Raw genomic sequence first — 25480 nt, 5'->3', positions numbered from 1 at the left:
ATACTATTGTCTACTCTAGCTTTCTTAAAGCTCTAGGACTTGTCAAAACTACTCCTAAGAAATCTAATTGTACATTCATCTTAATGTCAGTAAAAAGGCCTTCCAGGTGATTATCTGAATTCTGTCCTTCCTCTTCTTGACTTCTTACTTTATTCTACTATTATAAACTAAACATTCATTTTCATCTTACCATATATACAATATTATGAAGCAACTTCCTCCATTCCCATTCAACAAAATTTTCATCTGTACTATCATATTTTCCTCTCTCTAGATATCAAAGTTCTTCAAAATATACAAGATTTATTTAATATTACCATTAAAATTACTAATTTAAACTGATTTTACAGACATCCATTAAGCAGCTACCTTGTGGGTAGGCACTTTGCTTGGGGCTGTGTGTGCAAAGATGTTGTTTATTTGTATATGTTTGCTGTGGATGTATGTTGTATGGTAACAACATATTCTGAGAAATGTAAATAGAAGTTTATATATACAAAATGATACAGGGCAGTGGAGGGACACACACAGAGAGACAGAGAGACAGAAACAGAGAGGAACAGACAGGGAGAGAGACAGAGAGGGGGAGAGAGCCAGTGAGAAAGAAAGAGACAGAAACAGAGAGAGAGAGACAGAGACAGAGAGACAGAGAGAGATAGAGGGAGAATAATGAATAATTGGGAGGGAGAGAGAGGGTAAGAAAAAGTGGTATGAAAGAGGGGGCCTTTGAGCTATGCTTTAAAGGAAGCTAGGGAGCCTAAGAGGTGTGATGGAGGTGTGAATATAGTTCAGACATATAGAACTCCCAATGCAAGGGCATAGAAGTGGGGGATGAATTTTCATAAGGGAAAAGCTAGTAGGCAAATTGAAATGTAATGGAAAATGAATAAAAGACAGTAATATGAAAAAAAGTTTGGAAAATAGGGAGGAGCCAGATTGTAAAGAGTGGTAAATTAAAAGCTCAGAATTTTGTATTTTTTTTTTAGGAATATAAATTCAGCATATTTTTGGAGAATTGTTGGAGATACCATTTCACATAAATATTTCCTCTTCTTACTTTTTCCCCAAATCTTTCATTAGCTGTCATTTACCATCATCAATAAAAAGGTTACTTCCTTAACCTCTTTCCTTTGGCTAATTTCCATTTGATTCTCTTTATTTCCAAATTTCACTTAAAAATATATTTCATAATTTTCATTTGCTTTTTTCTCTAATTTGAGCTAAATATGTAATGCGTATTTTAAAACTACGTCCAGCAACATCGTGTTGGTAGTGTCAAAAGTGGTGAGGAAACATGGCTGTGTACTCTTGCCAACGGCTCAAGAGTCTTAGCTATCTAGCTCACATCTTTCTTCTGAGCTTCACTCTCATATCTCCACCTCCTTCATGTCTGTCTTTGTCTGGATATGTTGTCAGCACCTTCAAATCAACATTTTCAAGCTGAACTAATCATCTTCTCTTTCACCTTCCAGTTTCCTAATTTCCAGTGATGATAATACTGTCTTGGGGGCCAGTTAGCATCCAGAGTACAAAGTAATTGCAGACTCTTTGGTCTCACTCATCCTCTACATTTAATCAATTGTCAAGTCCTTTCACGTCGACTTTCAAAATCTCTCCTAAGTCCATTTTGACTCAGAAAGTTAGAGAGGTAAGGAAATTTAGAGATCTAGTCCAATTTCCTTGCTTTACAGTTGAGGAAACTGTGGTACAGAAAATTTAATTGACCTGATCAAGAGCACATAGCTAATTAGCAACTGAGCCAGTTATAAAACCTGGATATACTACATCTAATCCAGTGGTCTTGCCCCTGACGTGGCAATGACTATAGCATGGGTTCTTATCACCTCTTCTCTATTTAAATGACATCCTAACTGGTCTGTTTTGTCTCTAGTCTCTCCTCTTTCACAATCTATCCTTTACATAGTTGCAAAAATAATCTTCCTAATGCTTAGGTCTGATTATTTTTTTCTCTTCCTGCTCCATAGCCATCATATGCTTTCCATTGCCTTCAGAATAAAACATCCTAGCTGGGGACTTAGGGTCCATTACTATTTTATTTAAATTACCTTTCTAATGTTACTTTACTCACTTTACATTCCACACAAAGTGGATTGCTGTCCCTTGACACGATGGGGTGGCTCTCTTATCTCCATCTGTTCACAAAGGCCATCCTCCCCTACTATAATCCTTTCATGTCTCTGACTATGAAAATCCTCCTAGTTCTAACTTTGGTGCATCCACGAAGACTTCACTGATTTCTCTTAAATAAAAATGACCTTACCCAATTTCATTTTTCCTAGACCTCTTTGTCTGAATCTCTTCTTTGTGACAATTATTTACAAATATAGTGGTTCAATCCACACTAGATTATAACCTAATTGAGAACAGGGTCTGTATTACTTTTTTATTTCTTTTTCATCCCAAGTATTGAACACTGTGCCTTGTACCAAGGAGATACTTAATAAAGGATTGTTAAAAAATGAAAGTAAATCCTATTTCTTCAAGTCACCACATCAGAATGTTTAGTCACCCCAGAACTGGCAACTGGGAATTTAAAATTTCAAGAACAATTTTAAAAATCATGACATTAACTTATTTTTATCCTTCTATCACTAAAGTTAATGGTTTATTTTCCCCCTAAGGCATCTGCCTTCATTAAAACTGTCCGATCATGAAAATAAATTTTTTGACCCCAATCCCTGGTATGAAAGGTGAGTCATGAAAGCAATAAAATGTTGATGAAATATAAGTACACTTTTATTCACAAAAGATTACATTCAAGACTGATGCCCTTACTTAGCAAGCAAAAAGCCTTAGGAATAGAAGGTTAATTTGAACATAAGCATGTCCCAAGTAGAATATTTTAATTTTCTATTAATTCTTCCTTTATTTCTTCTACTAAGGTTCACTTTAGGCTTAGAGGTCTCTTTGGGTTCAGTGTGAGCTCTAAAAAGGTTTGCTGTCCAAAGATCAGCCTCATTAAGCTTAGAAAGGTTAGATAGACTTTAGGATTACACCTATTTTAACCACAGTAACGCTCAAAAAACTATCTACCACGTTAAAGAGTAACTGTGATTCATGTCAGCAGAGGAAGTAACCATGCTGATGATGTCATATGTCCCTGTGGTACTGAAATATCTTCCTTTTAACAAAAACAAACAAACACACAAAACAAACAAAAAATCTTACCTATGCTTATTCCTTAACTATACCATTTCTATTTCATCCCATTATAAATAAATTATTTTAGTAGTCTTACATTACTGGAAATGAAGAAGAACTAATTCTAAAGCTCAGGATTTAGATGTAATTAGATAAATTTGTTCTATTTTTCAATTTATTCTCCTGAGGCAGGAATTACTTCATTTATAATCTCATTACTTGTGGTCATTAGTTCAGTGACATTGCTCTTATTTGTCCTTATGATGAGGAGAAATACACTTTTTTTTTATTCCAAGGTGCTAGTCAGTTGTGCATGGATTACTACAAGCTTCTCTTACCCTGATCACCTGCCTCAGGAATTAATTTATTCCAGTTGATCCTCATAATCACTATTATCTTTTTTAGGATATTGTTTCCACCATGATCCTTCCATTTTAGTGTTTTACTGGGAGTTTATTAATAATTAATTACAATTTGTTCAATTTTTATTTGCCCAACTTTCTCTGCCTCCCCAAGTGAGCTTAATGTTACATGATAATCAAAAAATATTTGCCAACCACTCTGAAATTCCTTTGTGAACACTGTTACATAAATCGGAACCATGACTGTAGAGCAAATGTAAGCTTGTACACAAATTCATTACACTAACTTCATTGACTCTAGAAGAGGCAAGGAAAATATCTGAAGTTTTGCCAACAGAAAGTGCTGGTGGAAGTAGGAGCTTTGTAGCTTTTGGAACAGTTTAACCAAGAAGGAATTAGTTATTATGTTTATATGAGATGTCTTTGGCTGATGCCCTAGCTAAATTCCAAAGTGGTCACTATTTCCTTAATCCCTCATATCCCAGACAAACAACAGCACAAAGCAATCCACATGCTTCCCTCAATCTCATAATTTCTCTACGAGAAAGTCAAGAGATCATGTCCAGGCTAATGAACTTGCTTTGGGCAAAAGAAAATGAAACATGTAGCAAGTTGTCAATTTCAGCAACATAGTTGAGTTTGTGAATGGCCAAGGACAGGTTCAGCAGAATGCTTAAATGAAATTTAAAAACAGTGATGTGCTGAATAGAAATGCAGTTTCTTAACTATTTTTTTTAAATGGTCATGGACCCATTTGCAATCTTGTGAAGCCTAGGGTCTCCTTTTTAGAATAGTTGTTTAAAATGCATAAATAAACTATGTAGCATTACAAAGGAAATTATACTAAAATCAATTATGCTGAAACATCATGATAGAAATATATATTTTAAAAAAAGTCTGCAGACCCCCAAGTTAAGGAATTCTGTGAGTCTAAGCAATTCAAAACTGTGTGAAAGTACCATCTTTTTGAAGAATAACAAATACACTTCAACAATTCTTGTGTTCATAGATCTAGAAAGTTTCTCAGAGGTTCTCAAGTCCAGCACACTCATTTTACAGATAAAGAAAGTGATTCAGAGAAAGAAAAGAGCTTGCCTAAGATCACAAAGTTCATATATGGAAGATCTGAAATTTAATCTAAAATCTTCTGTCTACAAAGGTATTATTTTTTCTAATCTTCATTTGGCCAAGGAAGCTTAATTCTTACTCCTATGCCCAAGGACCTGAATAATACCTTAGACATAGAGTTTAATACATTTAACCATTAGGGATGCAATTGGAACAAATACAACTTTAAGCATCTCTTTCAAAAGGAGAGCTAGGCAGCATTATCCATAGGGAATACAAGGTGGGAAGGTACATCATAGGATCACATGATCACAGATCTAGAGCAAGAAGCTCCTTTAAAGGCCATCTAGTCCAAACTGTTCCTTTTATAAATAAGGAAAATGAATCTCAGAAAAGTTAAGTGTCTTGCCCATGGTGGTACGTAACATGGATTAAAGGCGAGATAGAACCCCAGTCTTTTTGGCTCCAAGTCCAACGTTTTGCACTTTACTGAAATGCTTCTTATCTTTACATCAAATCCTTCTTAACAAACATTCAGGTACTGGTTTATATTTGCAAAGAGGATGACCCCAGGATAGGTAGGATTAATATTACAAAGGTGTCAACAATGGCCTTTTCATGATTGGAATAAGCATTTCACAATGGAGGAGGTTTGCTTGCTCTGGGGCTCTACTTTGGTTCTCATAACTGGAAAGGACTGGGGCTGGCCAAAAGCAGTGAGATAGCCTTTTCTAAAAGTATAGAGAGAAGATTAGATTTATGCTGCTATGAGTTTTCAGGTCATGTTAGGAGTGTGGCTGGGCAGGTTTTGAATGCTGGATAACATTCATATTTGAATATGTATTTCTATACACATCAGCCTGGAGGCCTCTGTGTGTATTTTACAATTCCATAAACAACCTAGTTCAAGGTTGGCAATGATTACAGTTATTAACAGCTCAAGTACAAAAAGTTATATAATAATTTGGAAAATATCTTATGCTACTTTTGTGTACAAAAGAAGATCAAAAAGCTTCAAAGATAACTGATTTGGTGAAATAAGAAATGCTCAATAATTTTAGTCAAGCAAAGAAGCTCATCACACACAACTTATTTGTTCTGTCAACTATAGTACTTAGATACCACAATGTGGTTATTTCTCCCCTTGAGTCTGAAAAGAGGCAAACAACATACTGGCTATTTAAGGGAAGAAAGGCCACCTTCTGATACTGTTATAAGCTTTCTAAGGGGGAGGGGTTCTTAAGTTCTTTACATTTAGGGGTGTTATGGTCCCCTTTGCCAATTTGGATAAAACTATGGACTCCTCAGAATAATGTTTTAAAATGTATAAAATAAAACATCACATACCTAAAGTTTTAGTGTAGTGTTAAGCACTAATATTTGGGACATTCTATGCATAAGATTTCAAAGGAAACCAATTATTGAAATAAAGATATAAAAATATACATTCACACACATACAAACATACATATACACACATGTATGTATATATCACACACACATATGAACGCACACATTTAAAGTGCAGAGATGCTAGGTTAAGAATCTCTGACTTCTTAGGGAGTCAGGGAACTATTCTTTGCTCCCACCCTGGAAGCCAGGGACTAGAAGTGCCATCTTTGGGTGCTTCCTGATTTTTTGTCTTTCTTTCTTTCTTATCCTAAGATATGTCCCAAATTAATTAATCAAAGAATATTTATTGAGCAGCTACTATTCTTCAGGCACTGTGCTAGTTGAGGAGAATACAAAGATGAAAATGAAATATTTCCTGTCCTCAAGGAGCTCATATTCAATGGGGAAATCAACAGCAACAAAAACAAATCAAAGGTAACTTATCATTGTTGTCATCACCAAATATTAGTGGTTCAGTCTTAGGTAGTTAGGTGGAGAAATGAATAGAGTGTAGGACATAGAGTCAACAAGATTAGAGTTGGAATCCACTTTCAAACACTTAATAGCTAGGTGACTGGAAAAGCCACTTCATTTCTTTTAGCCTCAGTTCCCTCAAACGTAAACTCCATTTAAGAGTGCCTAATTCACGCTTGTTGTGAGAATGAAACAAGATAATATATGCAAAACACGGTCAAACTTTAATAGACTACATAAATGTCTATTATTATTATCAAACGCACAACACATGTTGTTGTTCTAGGCACTCGTCAAGTGTTTGTGGAGAATTTTGGTAATGATTGCTCTTGACAATTTATTGTTTGTTTGTTTTGCTTGCCCAGGAGGGCAGACATCACAGTCCAGTGGGAAGAATATCACATGGGGTAGGAGTGAGGAGCTCTGGCTCTTCTAGGATCTTGGGCAAGCCAATGAACTTTTCCATGCCTCAGTATCTTCATCTCTATAATGTGTTTGGATCAGACGATATTTAAGATCTCTTTCAAGTCTAACAGTACAGTATATTATGAAAATCAATAGTCTAGTTCAGTCAAACCTTTCCACCCTGAGCAAATTTATCATGAGGTCCGTGATTAAAATTGCAGGCCTGATTATTGTCTCTATTTGTGTCTGAAAAAATACAGATGAGTTGAGTTGAGACTATGAGAAGCTTAAGAGTCAAAGAAAGTTGAATTCTAGAGTATAGAGAAAAGAAGGGAAGACAAGATTCACATGATGAATGAGGAAGATCATCTTGGTTAGCAGATGGAGGAAGGAAGATCAAGAAATGAGAATGGAAAATTACAGTTAGTGAAGTGGAAAACCATCAGAGCATAAATGGCAACTTTAGCATTTGAAACTGGTTTCTCTCTCTTTTGTGGTAACTTAGAAAATCTCAACAATGAGGCAGGAATTGTGTACTGTCCAGGTTTGGTTGCCCTGAGGAGATATATTGGTGCTGTTTACAGCAGAATCATTTACCAATATACTGAGTTTTCCCATCTATATTGAATCCCTGCCCACACCCTCCACAACAACAAATGGTTAAGTAAAACAATTAAATTCATTCCTCATCTCATTCATAAGCCAGATTGCCCTCCACCATTAGGTCTCCTCAACACAGAAGGAAACCATGCTTCAACATCTGTCCTATGGAACTAATATTGGTCATTCACTTTAATCAGATTTTAGCTCTGTTTAACTGGATTTATATTATTGGCATAATTGTGCTTATTCTAAAGACCTTTAAAAGCACAGAGTAATTTAAAAGTACAGAGTATGATGTATATTCATATATCCATAATTTGGATTTTTTTCTTAAATATATCATTTTATCTAGAGCTGGAAGGGGCATCAAAATTGATCTCTTCTAATCTCTGCATTTTTAAGAAGAGTAATTTGAGTTTCATTACCAAAGGCTACACAAGTATTAATTGACATAGTCATGTTCCAAATTCAAATTCAGTGCTCCAAATTCAAATTTCTCTTCACTACATCATAATGCCCATCATCACCTGAGTTGGGAATAAAATTTCACTAAACCACTTTTAAGAAAAGGATATCCACTGTGGCAGAAAAATTCCCCATGGTATTAGTTTCTACAACTTCTACATTATTTCACAAACCTTAACTTAATGCTGTCATTCCATGTTTCTGTCTTTGTGACTTGATTATGAGAAATAGTTGGAAGAGTTTTGCTTCCATGGGATAGTGATAGCAGATTGTAAGTCAGATGACTGGTTCCAATCAGAGCTGTGATATAGCAGAGACCAGGCTTCTGATCCGGTGAAAGGTTAGAAGCTTCTACGCATGCTTAACAAGACATTTGAGGAGGGAATGACATAGGCAATCAGGGGGTTCGATCTGGCCAATGAAGAGCCTGGAGGGAGATTCTAATTGGGAGTCAATAAAAGGACTCACTTTTGTCTGAGTCCTTGTATTCTCCTGTACTCTGTTTAGGAGATGCACCCATTTATTCAGAACCAATAAATGTAAATTAAAACCTTCTTGGCTTTCCAGAGAATATTGTTTATTGCTAGACAGTGTAAGTGTATTTATAAAATGAGGAATGGACTAAAGTGAACCTATAGAGAGGACCCTCTTAGCATGCCACAGGGCTTAGCAGCCCTGTGCTGTTCAACATTTTTAGTAATGATTTATTCATTTATTTATTTATTTAATTTTTTTTTGCAGGGGGAAGGCAGGGCAATTGGGGTTAAGTGACTTGTCCAAGGTCACACAGCTAGTAAGTGTGTCAAGTGTGTCTGAGGCCAGATTTGAACTCAGGTCCTCCTGACTTCAGGGCCGGTGCTCTACTTGCTGTGCCACCTAGCTGCCCAGTAGTGATTTTGATAAAGACGAAAGCACCACAATACAATGGAATGAACACATAGGACAGAGCTAGAAGACATGGTCTTGAATCCCAATTCTGGCCTTTGTAATCAATTAGATTAAACACAAGCAATTTAGCTTCTAAAAGGCCATTTCCTCATCTGTAAAATGAGCATTAGTTGAGCTGGCTATCTCACATAACCAAGTGTTAGGAGCATTGCATATGCTGACAAACTTGGTGCATCTATTTTTTTGTTGTTGCTTTGCCTAATAATTATTAATTTGCTCTTGAGAATTGGTTACAATGGAAAGTTCATCATATTGAGGAGATAAGAGTGGTAAATTTGGAAATGAATGTGATAGAAAAATTAAAGTCATCAATAAAATAATTTAAAACTGTCACATTATTTATCCTCAATAAAAGGAAGAGAGAGAGAGAGAGAGAGAGAGAGAGAGAGAGAGAGAGAGAGAGAGAGAGTAGGGTACCAGTTAGTGAGCAGTTTCAGTTACGTTGTGGGACTAGAAGCCACATTGTAAAGGGTTGAAAATGAACAAGTGAATGGTGAGGAAAAGGAGACAATGACTATAGATAACTATATAGATAACTATTTCTAAACTTCTGGCAATAAAAGGGATGGAAAAGATAGGATGATAGTTTGAACAGATAGAGTCAAGAACAGATTGTATGTGTGTGTGTGTGTGTGTGTGTGTGAGAGAGAGAGAGAGAGAGAGAGAGAGAGAGAGAGAGAGATTTATAGATTAGAAGACAAACCCATTTGTGGGCAACTTTGGGTCAATTGAAAGAATTCAGTTGTTTGTCATAGTGATATATTATTATTTGAATATCTGAAAAGCTGTCTTATACATTTGGGTAATGGAAACAGAGAGAAAAAAGAGAAAGAATGGCATGGTGGGGGGATATTTCAAATCACCTGGAAAACAGGAAAAATTAGATGACCAATTCATGGAACAGATCACAAGCCTTGTTCGGAAACATGAAAGTGTAGTGTTGGGATGCTTTCATGATTGTGATATTTGCTGGTTCATATACTCCTCTTCCTAAAGCAGAGCACCTAATAAATGTATGATTTGCCTTAATATTAAATTTATTCTTCGTAATGCTGAGAGATACAGAGACACTTGTTTTTCTTATTTTTGATCAAATTCTTATCTAAGAGAAATAATATTAGCATGTATTTACCTAGTGCTTTTCAAAATGTTTTACCTACATTATGAAATTTTATCCTCACAACACCTTCTAAGGTGGGTGCTATTTTTATGCCCATTTTGCAGATAAGGAAACTGGTATTTTGAGAGTCAAAGGGCCTTGTCCAGCAACAGTGAACATGTAAATTTCTCAGGCAGGTTTTCCTAGATCCAAATCCATCTTGCTATGCCGTGATGCCTCTAAAATAGTTCAAGAAATAAGAAGGAAAAAAAAGGCAGCCATTGTCTATTATGCATCTGAAACTTGGAGCAGATTTCAAAGAGTTCAGACAAAGATTAGGTAGGGTTCAATGGTCTAAAAGTTGGATCAAATGGAAAGGGAATCTCTCAAGAATGGAATGCTGATGAGAACAAAGAGCATTGCCTGGAGAGATTGATGTGGATACAAAGGAAACCCATGGGTTAACTTAGATGTTTAAAGTAAATGCAAAGAAGATGAAAGCGAGGACAATGGGCAATTAAATGAGGATGACAGCAAAAAAGATATTACAATACTGTGTGATAATTATCTTAGAATTCTAAAGCTCATAATGAGTTGAGGCCCATAATGTAGGCTAAGTACACCCCCCCCAAAAAAAAAACCTTGATGTTTTTGTTTTTTAAATGCTATGATGGGGGTAAGAGAAAGTTCAAGAGAGAAAGAGAGAGACTGCCTAGAGACAGAAACAAAGAAAAAGACATAGAAATACAGACAGACAGAGAGAGAAAGACAGAGACAGAGAGACAGAGACAGAGAGGGGAGGGAGAGAGGGGGAAAGGGGTAGAGAGTGTGTGTGGGAGGGAGAGAGAGAGAGAGAGAAAGAGAGAGAGAGAGAGGGAGAGGGAGGGAAGGAGGGAAGAAGAGAGGGAGGGGGAGAGAGACAGAGAGAGGGAGGGAGGGAGGGAGAGAGAGAGACAGAGAGACAGAGAGAGAGAGAGAGAGAGAGACAGAGAGAGAGAGAGAGACAGAGAGAGAGAGAGACAGAGAGAGAGAGAGAGACAGAGAGAGAGAGAGAGAGAGAGAGCTGGGGAGAGTAGGAGAAAGAGCTGGGCATGATGGAGTATAGGTTACTGATCCTGATGGGATATAGACTTTGGTAACCCACTTGAGCTCTTTCTGCATTCTTCCCACTAGATCTGGCATTTCATGACAAAATAACCTAGCATAGCCCTCCATTGTCTGATTACCTCCAGAGTGCCTCCAGTGTTTCCCACCCTTGAGCCTATCAAAATATCTATGCTCAGGTGTGTTACCCTAGCTCTCCATTGTCCTTCATGTCCAGGTAGCCTTCAGCTATTTCTTATTCTTATTCCCATTCCTGGAGTCTGACCTCACCCCAGTCCCCCCCAGTCCTCCCAGTCCCCTCGAGATCCTCCCTAAACCCCTCCTCTAGTCACCCCAGACTACTTGACAACCCTAGATCCCTCCCACAAACTTTCTGTATATAAGATCCATGTTGCCTCCGTTAAGGCACTCAGATTCAATCTAGCTCAGTTTAGTTTCAATCTGGCCCACTGGCACTAACATCACAAATGCTCAGATTCATTAAGAGTCTACCCAATATGGCTAATCTTTAATAAACTTTGTTTTTCTTTGGCTGTAAGAAGGCAGGTCAAATTCATTTGAGCAGGACCTGGCACGTGGGTATTTTGGGGTCTCACACCCCTAAACCTCAACATACGGTTCCCTGACTCAACAGGGAGAGAAGGATGGGGGGTGTTGGGGTGTAAGGTAGGGGGTGGGAGGGTAGAGACCAAGAGACTTAGGAGAGGAGGAGAAAGGAGAGTTATTTGAGGTGAAAGGAATATTAATAACATCAGTGAGAGGGTTGAACTATCCAACTCCTACTTTCCTTCAGTTTTCTCTTACAAGAAGAATCAATGATTACTGGCCTAGAAAAGCAGAACAAAAATGGAAACCTAATGATAAATGATCAATTATCAAATTTGTATTTCATTGACCTCAATGATTTCACCTCATCAGGCCAAGACGAGCTTCATAAGTCCTAGACAGGTAAAAAGAGTATTTAGATGCATTTGCTGAGATACTAATGTAGACTATAAAAATCTTAGAGCATGAGATAGATGCTGCAGGACTTTTGAGGGAAAATAAATGTACTTTTTCATGGAAGAGGGTAGAGTAAGTGTGCATGACTAGGTTTACAAGTGTAGTATTCAGAACTAGAGAGCTAACATAGTTGTAAACTCTATCCTGGTCATATTGGTAGTACTCTTTCCAATGCAGGACAATACTTTTTAAGAAAGAAACAGAAAAGCCAAAAGATGAAAGGGCTGGAAAATATTAAATATAAAGATTCACTGTAGGAACCAGTGATTTTTAGCCAGAAAAAGTGAAGGCTTAGTGGAGGCATAATAGACATCTTCAAGGATCTGATAAACTGGTACATGAAGGAGGCATTAAACCTCTGATGTATGGCCCTGAGAGGGCAAAGCTAGCAGCCTGTAGGTGAAATTTGCAGATATACAGATTCAGGTTCAATGAAAGGAATAATTTCCAAGTAATTAGAGCTGTTCAAAAGTAAAATACGAGAAAGTATTTTTTTTCCTCTTTTGTCAGTCTTCAAATACAGACTAGTTAAGCAGGCATTTCAGAAGAATGTTTAAAAAAATAAAGATTCTAAAGATCGAAGTGAAAAGCAAGTGCCTGGAAGCCATGGTAGATGGTCTTCTATCATGAAGGCAGAAAAAGTTTATGGTATGTGGGAAGCCTCTACTAGTCCAGTTTGACTAGATCTTAAGATTTGATAAGTAATGTAAGGGATGATTGAATTTTGTTTCCACAGAAATTTTATGAAACATAATTGTGAAACCTAAGACGTCATACTGATGGCAAACTGATTGTTGTAGAGGGCAGTGGGGGATGTTGGCCACCTGTTAATCAGCATATCTAAAAGCAAACTCCCCTTATTTGTTCTCTGAGAATACCTTTTTCCTGTGTATCAAAAAACTGCCAGGCCAGGTGTAGTTCACCAGTGATGGGGCCCATTAGCCTAGATACTGTCTTAGATAATGAGACTTTTTCTTATGGATAGCCTGGGTTGAACCTTCAGCTCACAACTTTTGTCAACTCTCTTAGCAATTGAGAAAATTCCTTTCTCATGCTTTGGTGTAACAACAGTGCTGTTTGCAGCTACTGTGGAGGTATAAAGCCAATGACACAAGCACACAGGAGGGCTGCTAACACAGGTTCTTTGATCTGCTTTTCTAAGTAAAGCAACTTCAAGGGGTTTACAATCTCACTTTAATTAAATATACATATCTCATTCACTTAGTTCAGGGGAAAAAGTCAGCACCCTGAACTTCACAGCAAATACAAACAGAAATTACAAACAGAAAAAATAACACAAATCAACAGACAAGCTTCTAACTCTCTGACCATAGCAATACATACATAGTTACTAGAGAGAGAAGCACTAACATCTGGGTTTTCAAATCTGAGAGGCTCCTTAATGGCTCCCCAGAGTATTGTCTGGCCAAATCACATGAACACTTCCAATGACTGAGCCACAAAGCAAAATACTAACCTCAGAGTATATATACTGTTTCTAATCAATGACCCTTGATTCAATCAAAGACACGATTCAAACAAAGGCAAGACTCAATCAAAGGCACTTGATTGCCTTAGTGATGAGAAGTATTCCAAAAGAAAAAACAGCAAAAATTCCCACTATGATTGCCATTACAGATAGAGATCATAAAATCTGATGCAGACAACCTGGGATGAGACTAAAAGCATTTATGGCTTGGCATTTCCTTTACTAAATGAAGTATAAAGTATGAGGATGAAAGGAGGGAGGGAATTGAAATGTGGAAATTAGAGATGTAAGCAGGAGTATAGACCCATGTGGGGGTGGGGTTTAGGTGTTTTCAGATAGGCTGTGAATGCTGAAATGCCTGACCAGTAGGATACAGGGGGAAAATGTGAATTGGGATAGAAATCATAAAAGGGCTTGGTAATTGTCTTGAAGTGTACCCTTTTTCACGAGGGGTGGGGGTGGTGAAGGCCAGGTCACCTGTCTGAAATGTCCCAAAATAAAAATCTTTTTTTCTAAATTCGTAGAATTCTTGGTAAGACAATTATTTCTTATAATGGGAAATAAACAAATAAAGGTTCATTGTGGTTAGATTCTGGAGGTCTTTAAATGTCAAGGTAAAGAGTTTGATTTTATCCTAGAGGCAATAATTGGCAGTTGAAGATCTTTGTTAAAGAGAGTGATGTAGTCACATCTTTGCCTTAAGAAGATTATCTTGGCTTTTGAGAAAAGGATGGATTTGAAGAAGAGGAAAAAGTGAAAGACTGATTGGAGAAAGACTGGAAAAAAGGACAACAATTAGGATACTATTATAATAGTGTAGATAAAAGGTAATGTATTACTTTGAGGAGCAGCTAGGTGGCGTAGCAGATAGAGTTCCAGTCCTGAGGTCCGGAAGACTCATCTTCCTCAGTTCAAATCTGGCTGTAGATTCTTACTAGCTGTATGACACTAGTCAAGTCATTTAAACCTGTTTGTCAAAGTTTCCTCAACTTCAAAGTGAGCTAGAGAAGGAAATGGTAAACCACTGCAGTATCTTTGCCAAGAAAACCCCAAATGGGGTTAAGAATTGGACATGGAGAGATAAGTCAGGGGGCAGAGCCAAGATGGCAGCTGGAAAGTAAGGACTTCCGTGAGCTCCCCCCGGGTCCCTCCAAAAACCTATAAAAATGGCTCTGAACAAATTCTAGAACTGCAGAACCCACAAAACAGCAGAGGGAAGCAGGGCTCCAGCCTAGGACAGCCTGAATGGTCACGGGGTAAGGTCTATCACACAGAGCTGGGAGAGGAGCAGAGCAGAGACCAGCATAGGCCATGCCAGGACCAACCAGACTGGGAGCTGGGCAGAACAGGCCTTAGCACCCTGAATCAGTGAGCTGTGGCAGTTACCAGACTTCTCAACCCAGAAACACCAAAGACAACAGAGAAGATTAGTGGGAAAAGCTGCTGGGACTGAGTGAAAGGAGATCACGGTTTGGCCACCTCTCCTGGGGGGCAGCGGAGGTGGTGTAGGTCTGAGGCTGCTTATAGAGCTACAGCTGCAGTTGCTTCTGGCCCCAGGCCCACCTGGTGGAAGGAATTAAGTGGCAGATCTGAGCAGGAGTACAGAGCCAGCTGAGATCTGAGTCCTGTCTGGGTTGGCCATTCTTGGGGGAGGAGTAGCGCTGGTGTGGCAGAGCTTGCTGTGCAGAAATAACTCTGAAAACAACAGCACAGCCCCTCAAGCTTGGGACAAAGTACTCTATACTCTGCAAGCAGTCAGACCCTGACAAAAAACTCAAGGGTCAAGTAATTTGGCTGGGAACATGGCCAGGCAGCAAAAATGGACTCAGATTCAGACTCAGACTTTGGAATCTTTCTTTGGTGACAAAAAAAGACCAAAACATGCAGCCAGAAGAAATCAACAAAGTCAAAGAGCCTACATCAAAAGCCTCCAAGGAAAACATGAACTAGTCTCAGGCCATGGAAGAACTCAAAAAGGATTTGGAAAAGCGAGTTAGAGAAGTAGAGAAAAAATTGGGAAGAGAAATGAGAGTGATGTGAGAAAACCGTGAAAAACAAGTCAAAGACTGGCTAAAGGAGACCCCCCAAAAATACTGAAGAAAATAACAGCCTAAAAATCGACTAACTCAAATGGCAAAAGAGCTCCAAAAAGCCAATGAGGAGAAGAATGCCTTGAAAGGCAGAATTAGCCAAATGGAAAAAGAGGGCCAAAAGACCACGGAAGAAAATACTATCTTAAAAATTAGATTGGAGCAAGTGGAAGCTAGTGACTTTATGAGAAATCAAAATATTATAAAACAGAACCAAAGGAATGAAAAAATAGAAGACAATGCGAAATATCTCATTGGAAAAACCACTGACCTAGAAAATCGATCCTGGAGAAATAATTTAAAAATTACTGGACTACCTGAAAGCCATGATCAAAAAAAAAAAGAACCTAGATATCATCTTTCAAGAAATTATCAAGAACTGCCCTGATATTCTAGAGTCAGAGGGTAAAATAGAAATTGAAAGAATCCACTGATCGCCTCCTGACAAAGATCCCAAAAAGAAAACTCCTAGGAATATTGTTGCCAAATTCCAGAGCTCCCGGATCAAGGAGAAAATAGTGCAAGCAGCCAGAAAGAAACAATTTGAGTATTGTGGAAACGCAATCAGGATAACACAAGATCTAGCAACTTCTACATTAAGCAATCGAAGGCCTTGGATTATGATATTCCAGGGGTCAATGGAGCTAGGATTAAAACCAAGAATCTCCTACCCAGCAAAACTGAGTATCATGCTCCAAGGCAAAATATGGATTTTCAATAAAATAGAGGACTTTCAAGCTTTCTCAGTGAAAAGACCAGAGCTGAATAGAAAATTTGACTTTCAAACACAAGGATCAAGAGAAGCAGTAAACACAAGAATCAAGAAGAAGAAGAAGAAGTAAAGAAGAAAGAGAAATCATAAGGGACTTAGTAAATGTTGAACTGTTTTGTGTACATTCCTACATGGAAAGATGATGTGTATAACTCATGAGACCTCAGTATTAGGGTTGCTGAAGGGAATATACATATATACATATAGATAGATAGATAGATGATAGATAGATAGATAGATAGATAGATAGATAGATAGATAGATATAGGGCACAGGGTGAGTTGAAGGGATGATATCTAAAAAAATAAAATCAAGTCGGGGGATGAGAGAGGAATGTGTTGGGAGAGGGGGAGAGACGAAATGGGGTGAATTGTCTCACATAGAAGTGGCAAGAAAAAGCAGTTCTGTAGGAGGGGAAGAGGGGGCAGATGAGGGGGGATGAGTGAGTCTTGCTTTCATCAAATTTGACCTGAGGAGGGAATGGCATGCACACTCAATTGGGTGTCTTGCCCCAGGGGAGGGAAGGAGGAGGGAGATAAGAGGATGGGAGGAAGGAGGGCAGGGCAGATAGGGGGAGGAGGTAATCAAAAGCAAACACTATTGAAAAGGGAGAGGGTCAAAGGAGAAAAATGAATAAAGGGGTATAGGATAGGAAGGAGCAAAATGTAGTTAGTCTTTCACAACATGAGTATTGTGGAAGGGTTTTCCATAATGACACACATGTGGCCTATACTGAATTCCTTGCCTTCTTAGGGAGGGTGGGTGGGGAAGGAAGAGGGGAGATAATTTGGAACTCAAAGTTTTAAAAACAGAAGTTCAAAAAAAAGTTTTTGCATGCAACTAGGAAATAAGATATACAGGCAATGGGACATAGAAATTTATCTTGCCCTATGAGAAAGTAAGGGAAAAGGGGATAGGGGGTGGAGTGGGGTGACAGAAAGGAGGGTTGATTGGGGAATGGGGTAACCAGAATATATGCCATCTTGGAGTGGGGGGGAGGGTAAAAATGGGGATAAAATTTATAATTCAAACTCTCATGAAAATCAATGTTGAAAAGTAAAAATATTAAATAAATTAAATAAATTTTTAAAAAAAGAGTTGGACATGACTGAAATGACCAAACAACAACAATATGTTGTTTTAGCATTTGTACTCTATGTCATGAATTTCATTTAACTAATACATTAAACAATACAATAATGAATCTTTTAAAAAATCCTTAACATCAATTTAGTAATTTCTACCTCCTATAGGAACTTTTCAGAGGTGCTGAAAGTCTACTCCTGACAGATCCGAGTAAGAATTTTCCTACTTTGGCTACTAAACAATGTCATGAATTTATCATTTCCCAAAATCAGTGTCATTTGAGTTTTTCTAATTCTATATATCTATATACAAACCTATATAAGAATTTATATGTATTGTATATAATTTGAGGTAATATATCCTCTATATTATATGTATACGGAAGAGGAGTAAGAAGTGAGAGAGACCGAGAGAGAATGGTGTACATATATACATATCAGATAAAATATGATAGTCAAAAACTATGCAGAACTATGCAATGTCTTCTGAATTATTTTCATCAACCTCAGAAAATGATTTTATACCATTAGCAACACTGGGTTCGGACATCCTACTTAGTTAGGAAAACTGAGGGGCTGAGGATGTATTTGACTTGTCAGAACTCATGACAAAGAATAAGATCTAGAGGGGGAAGGGAGATGAGATATGCTTCAGTCTGTCAGGGCTGGGAAGCCTGTGGCCTCAAGGCCATATGTGGCACTCTAGGTCCTTGGATGCAGCCTTTTGACTGAATCTAAACTTCACAGAACAAATCCCCTTAATAAAAGGATTTGTTCTGTAAAACTTGAACTCAGTCAAATGGCTGCATTCAAGGACCTAGAAGGCCACATGTAGCCTCGAGGCTTCAGGTTTCCCATCCCTGGGCTAGCTGTTTCTTTTTACTGATGAAGAAATTGATGTCGACAGATGCCATCTAAAACTTCGGAGGCAATAAGTAATAGATATGATATTTAAGCCCAAATCATAAGATCAAAGATCATAGATTTAGAGCTGGAAGAGATCTTAGAAGCCATCCAGGACTGATGGGACTTCAGGATTATAGCAGTGAATTTTCAGCTTCTTATGCACGCTGAGGAACATTCTGTTGATTCTAGTCCAACTTCCTGATTTTAAAGACGAAATCATTAAGACCCAGAGAGGTCAGGTGACCTATCCAAGGTTATAAGGAGAAAGTGGCAAAGTCAGGATGTGAATCCAATTCTTCTAACTCAAAATCCAGCATCTTTCCAATGCACTACTCTGCTTACCATGGGGGATGCATTGAAAAGTCTCTGGCACATTTGAGAGTTAACCTAGACTCTAATTCCACAGGGAAAACTCTTTATCCTACGTTGAAATGCAGTGCTTTGACTATTAATCATATCTTTATACATCCTTACATCAGGGTTTGACCTAGGTACCTGAATAGCAGTGTGTCATATAATTTGCAAATTCTTAGTAATTTGTACTTAGTACGCAGAGTGGGAACAGAACACCAGTAGCCTATAACCACCCACAACTCTGTTTCCTGGTAGAGTATCACTGAAATGTGCCTACTGGCTGCATGGTAGTAGTCCAACCTTTTTTAGAACTTCAACATATTAAAACTCAACAGAGTTATTAGAGTTAATAGAGTCTATTAGCTTCCAAATTGTTGTCATGGGGTAGAAGCCTGACAGGGTGGATTGTATCACAAGAACCTGGTTCAAGAATTGCCCCTGATCAGGATAAAACATCAAAACACCTAAGAATCAATTTATCTTATTCTCAACTTAAAAAACAAAAACAGAAACTTTGTGAACTGAAAAACAAAAAGAACTTCAATTCTTCAATTTTAAGTTCCATTTCTTCCAAACATCGCTTAACAACATATAACTGTCTTTTTTTCAAATATGTTGTAATATCACCATTCAAGAATACATTCAGCTGCTGGCACAAGTTCAAGTTTAACTGGTTAAAATATGAGGTAAAGAAATTACATATTGCATATGAGAAAGGAAACTGCAGCAAAAATCCTGGGAAACAAGAAAATACAATGCCAAGAACTAATATTTACGTACTTTAAGATGTACCCTTTATTAATTTACTGTATGGAACATTTTTCCCATTAAATATAACATTCATATTGAAAATACTGTATGTTAAAATCCTGCCTCATCATGGCAGGGAGGTAACCCTTCATCCTCAAATGTTTTGGGAATGCAACATAAACTCTGGCTGATTGCATCAAATTATAAAGTCATTTGACTATGGGCCCAACCAGAGCCTACGTTTGTTGTCCAAGGATAGGACTTATAGATTTATGAGAAAAAGACTGATCTCAGGTCAGGAATTGACTCAGATTATAAAGTTAATGAACAGAATATAGATTTCATAGTGTAGGTCCTCATAATTTTCTATTATCAAACATCTGCATATATATGTATCAATGTATGCATATACATATTTTATATACATATTAGTATACATATGTATATATTAGTGTACATGTATTTTACACATATGAATATCATGTAATGCCATATGGGAGAACAAAATGACATGTTCAGGAGAATATTGAGATATTTCCATATATCTAACATATAGAATATATATACGAATATATATATGTCCATACATATACACATATATTCAGAGTTATAGAGGAATTATGATACATCCTGCCAGAGAGAATACTCTCTCCAAACAAAATCACAGATCACTGAAGACTTGAAGTATCCAAAACTTAATAGAGAATCAGCTCTCACTAAATTTAAACTCTAATTGGCTTCTACTGTGATAGGTATTCATTTAGACAGCAATCATGAGTGCAAATAACTAGTGACTCAGAGTTTCCTTTTATCATAACAGAGGGTGAGACACAGTTCACATAAAGAAAATCAACCTGAAGCTGGCTTTTAGTTTATTTTTTTTTAATATGGGAAATAGAAATAGTCTATGAAATCAATCCCATCATGAGAAAACACAAGGGTGAATGAATCATTTCTTTGGATGTTTGTGTTGGCCTGTCTCAAAACCTAAGGGATCCTAAACTCCTGGATCTATTTTAAAAAGATAAAGTGGAAAGCATTATAGATTTGAAATTAGAGGCCTTAGGCTCAAATCCTCAAAATCCTGTCTATGCCATTTAGAACCTATATGACCTTGGGAAGGCCCATTCTCTGGGCCTCAGTTTCCTCATCTGTAAAATGAGGTGGGTAGATTAGGTGACCTGTAAAGTACCTCCAGGTCTAATATATGATCCCAAGATGGAAAAGAGGAAAGAAATAGTTGCATTCCCAGTAATTTCTGGTTTCGAGAACATAACCCAGTTACTTATCTATATTTCTTAAAACTAAAAGAATATATTCCTATAACAAAGTAGAGATGGAAAAATAAACATTTATAAAACGGAAATAGAAATTGAGAACTGAGAACAGAAATTTCTGAAATGAATGGTATTCATAGTCCTAAGACTTGACTTTGTGGAGAGGGATGACACCTAGTGGAAGTTTAAGGTACCTGCAGCAATACTGTTCTTAACAATTATAAGGCAAGTCACAAGATGGAAGGTTCTGGAAGGAACCTGAGAGATCATCTAATTGTACCCATTTAACAGAAGAGGAAACTGAGAGAACAGATAGGGAAAGTGATTTTCCCAAAGTTGATGGTCAGTAAGCTGCCATGCATTTGTAGACAACAGTAACAATTAATCACCTTTTTCTGGGTGGGAATGTCATTCCTGTAGTATGAGTCAAGTAACTGCCCCACCTAGCCCACAAACTACACACACCTTTGAAGAATTGTGGGTAATTGGCTAAAGTCTATCACACATCTTACAACAAGAACACATAAATTGCTCTTAACTACTATCCAAATGGAACAGATATTATCGCAATGTTACAATAAGAAAGGCTTATGCGTGCATTTTAAAATCCACAAAGGCAATCCATTGAGTACAAGTTGATATAAATCATTTCCACAGCAAAGTAAAATAAATAAATAAACGCAGTGGCAGCAGTGGTTTTCATATTTGCAATTTTTTAAAGCAGATATTGTCTCCTAAAGTTATTTCTTACCTTTGAAGAGGTAGAAAAATAATAGAATACGAGTATTCTGGCTACTGGGAAAATATTTTATTTACAGATTTGGGGAACTGCTAAGTTATGTGTGTCTGTTCCTTTGTCTTTTTAAACTAAGATATCAACTGGATTCATTGAATGAAACACACAAACATTAATTTTTGAAAGAAATAGTCCTTTACTGTGTTGTTCTTGCCTTCAACATAGTGCATACTTCACAAATGCTTGCTAGTTTAATGGGCAACATTGGACAAAAATCAGTCCTAGTTTCAATTGTGACATCAGAAAACATACAGGCATCTAGAAATTGTTCTGTTTCCATTAATAGCTGAGATACTGAATACAGAGATCAGTAGAATGAGAGTTTAAATGTTTTAATGTCTGGGATGCATCCAGCTGAGCACAAAACAATTTCAAGAAAGGCTCTCATTTAACATATTTGATTTGTAAACTAAGAAGAGATCTCTGGACAAATTAAAATCCCAGTTCTATGTGATTTTGTCAAATTTCATCTATATTATCCAGGTTAAACCTTTAATTACCAATAAAAGATCTCATTCAGCCCAATTAATCCTGGTAAAACTTTGCTGAGAAAAGCACTATTCTCCAAATGTTTAGGTATAATTTACTTCTGAAGCTGAAGATGAGGTATATAGATCTGCTGAGGGGTAGGACTTTGTCCTTTTTTGGATGCTTGTGAGATTTTTGATGAGATAACAACTTTGTTCATGGGGACTAAATTATTCAAGATTTTGCTGAGGTTTTTCCTGTGGGGACTCTTGGCAAAGTATCTCCCACTGTTTCAGTTTTTGAATATGCTTAGTCACTCCCAAGCTATGTTGAGAAAGAGAAATAAATGGAATGACCAGAGATAAATAAATTAATAATTGTGCTTCCCCCCAACAGAGACTATTAAAAAAATCTAGCTGAGGTACAAAGTAGATTGGGGTTCATTTGGGGGAGGAGTAGATTTTATTTTAAAAACATTATGCATATTTCTCTATTTCTGTAGAAATATGGATATTAGTTATATAAAACCAAAACATAAATGAATACTTATTTAATAGCATTGGTGTTTGCCTAGCATAAAATATTAGGGAGCTATGAATAATGAAAAGTTTTATTTATTTATTTATTCATTCATTCTTTGTTCTAAGCTTGTCTCTGGAATTTTTTTAGCTGTATGGCCTTCGGTAAGTCATTTTACTTCTCTCTAGCTTAGGTTCCTCTTCTGTAAAATAAGATCTTGTTCTACCAATCAATGTATCAAATATAAACAATTATTAATGCTTGGTTTCATGTGCCAGACACTGTCTCAAGCTCTGGACATACTAAGAAAAAAAATATCCTCAAGGAGCTTATACTTTAAAGGGGGAGGCAACATGAAATAAATAGGTATTTACAAGATACATACATAGTAAATGAAAAGTAACCTTAGTGGAGAAAGTACTAGAATGGGGTAGGTATATGAATCTAGAAATAATATTTTACAGAGGCATAGAAAGAATGTGGCAGTTAGGTGGCACAGTGGCTAGAGTTCTGGGCCCAGAGTCAGTGGCTCAAATCTGGCCTCAGACATTTACTAGCTGTGTGACCTTAGGCAAATAACTTAACCCTGTTTGCCTCAGTTCCTCATCTGTAAAATGGGCTGGAGAAGGAAATGGCAAACCACTTCTGTATCTTTGCTGAGGAAACCCCAAATGGGGGTCACAGAAAGTCAGACATGACTGAAATGACTCAACAACAACAACCAGAAGGAACGCTAAATCTTTTTTGTCTCCTTTTCTATTCCACTTCCCTGTGCAATCCTGATGAAAGTTATTATATAACTTCTGTATCAACACATGGCTTACCTTCAGGATATAAAATCAACCTCTTAAATTTGAAATTGATATAAGTTCAAATCAGTTATGGCATTTATATTCACTCTCTCAATTAGTAAGGAATTGTCCTAGAAATCTATAATTTGAATGCTCCTTCACTCTCATCTTACCATATGTTGTTCTAGACATAACCAAGTACGCCATGACCCCACTCTCTTCTGCCCCCACATGAAATATAAGCTCTCTGAAGCTAGAGTCTGTCATTTTTTTAAATCATTTTATTCTCAATGCCTTCTTAATATGGTGTCTTTTAAGTATTACACCAATGATAAAAATTTACTGAATTGAGTCAAATTCTTCCTTAATAAAGATATATCCCCACATTGAAGGACAATTGAAAATTTGAAATTATTCATTAATAGCTAATAAAATAATCAAAGGAAGCAATCCAGATGTTTCCTCTTAATCTTTCTGATCTCCATAATCATAAAAATGAACATTTTGATTTTCCAGGTTTCAATTTCTATTATTGAATATTTCTTAAACATAAACACTATAATTTTTTACCCTTAGTCTTAAACTAAGAAAAATATGAATGCATAATAGTGAAGTCTGAAGAAGTTCAGATTTTTAATTAAAATGACATTTATGGTTAAAAAATAGCTTATATCTATTTTAGCCATTACTTTTCTATTCCTTTATTTTTAGAAAAATCAGATTTATAATAAAAATCTGAAAATTAATACTAATTACTTTAGAAAAGCTTAGCCACTTACCTGTGTGCAGATAAGTTATTAAGACGAAGACTATATTTTTCTTCAGCAGTCAGCCCATCCATTAACAAGTAGAAAATAAGAAAATTGCTCTGGCTGAGAGGTTGAGAAACAAGCCGGGTCTTCTCTAACATGTAAGTATAAATCCTGGCTGATTTGGAAAAATAGAGACACAGTTAAATGATATTTACTCATCTAATTTTCATGAATGTTATTTATTCTTCTGATGCTTTGTAACATGGGCTCATTCTATTTTCCTGTATAGTCCTTTAAGATAAAATGTTACAGATAATTTAAATCTGAGAGGATGTTCCCCCTAGAGTACTGCCACTGAATACATAAATGAAGATTTTCTTATTTTGTGCATTATTTTTTTTAAAGTACTGAAGTGCACTCTGTATTGAAGAGGGATGTTTTTGGAGGTTATCCAACAAATACCCTGGAAAATAAAACCCCACAAAATGAAATGGATGCTATTATTCCTTTGCCATCCTGAATAGCTGAAGAAAACTTTTTGTAGCATACGAAGAAATCGATTGGATTTCATAAGGTATCCCAAGGCACAAAAGGGATATAGACTTCAAGACTTCCAAGGCCCTTGAAACCACACAAAGTCTACCTAGCCATGCAAACATATGTCTTCATGTAATGGCAGATAATTAAACAATTTATCAATTTATTCAAAAATAATGAAGTGTGAAGCTCAAGTACCCAGTTATTTGACAGTAAGAAGCATGCCAGCCAAGACTATAAATTGAAATAGCTATTTGTAGGGAGTTTAGGGAAATTATTCTTCTAGGTTGTCCATTCCCCCCACCCCCATTAAAATTGGTATGGGGAACTCCCATTAAGAAAATTCTTTGTATTGAGGCAAACCACCAGGTGCTCTGCAATGTATATTATATGCATATTATGAGGGGTGCCTGGGGGCATTTAGAGTTCCAGGCTAGTCACACAGACAGCATGCTTTAGAGATTAGACTTTAACCAAAGTCTTCTTGACTCTGATGCTGGCTTTCTATTTCACTACAAAACACTACCTCTCATTTTCTAGCTGCACCTCATGTCTTATTCAACATATTCCTAAAGGTAGCCATCACTGATGACAATAGAGACAAGACAAAAGGAAATAAAATACCACGTAGGGGCACACTGATACAAATTACTTTCAGTTTAGCAGGTTAGTAAACCAAAACAAACCATAGTCACATAATGACTTTGTTTCACAGTGGCATAATCATTGAAGATGTTATAGTCCAAGAAATGCCAAAATGTGTTTAAAAAGTTTCCTTAATTCTCAAAGATTATTTAGGCCCTAGTTCCT

At 36.9% G+C, this 25480-nt stretch overlaps 1 protein-coding gene across 1 annotated transcript in view; it reads right to left on the bottom strand.

Annotated features, from left to right (window-relative positions):
• The window catches only part of MYO16 (myosin XVI), a 675300-nt gene that overhangs the window by 358739 nt on the left and 291081 nt on the right, over positions 1-25480 (bottom strand). The window contains exon 15 of the mRNA XM_036754583.1: positions 24161-24308. Within this exon, the coding sequence (XP_036610478.1) occupies positions 24161-24308 (148 nt within the window). The remainder of the gene's footprint in view (positions 1-24160; positions 24309-25480) is intronic.

Source organism: Trichosurus vulpecula, chromosome 4, assembly GCF_011100635.1.
Source record: "Trichosurus vulpecula isolate mTriVul1 chromosome 4, mTriVul1.pri, whole genome shotgun sequence".
In the NCBI taxonomy this organism is placed as follows: Eukaryota; Metazoa; Chordata; class Mammalia; order Diprotodontia; family Phalangeridae; genus Trichosurus; species Trichosurus vulpecula.
This window is presented reverse-complemented; position numbering and strand designations above follow the sequence as displayed.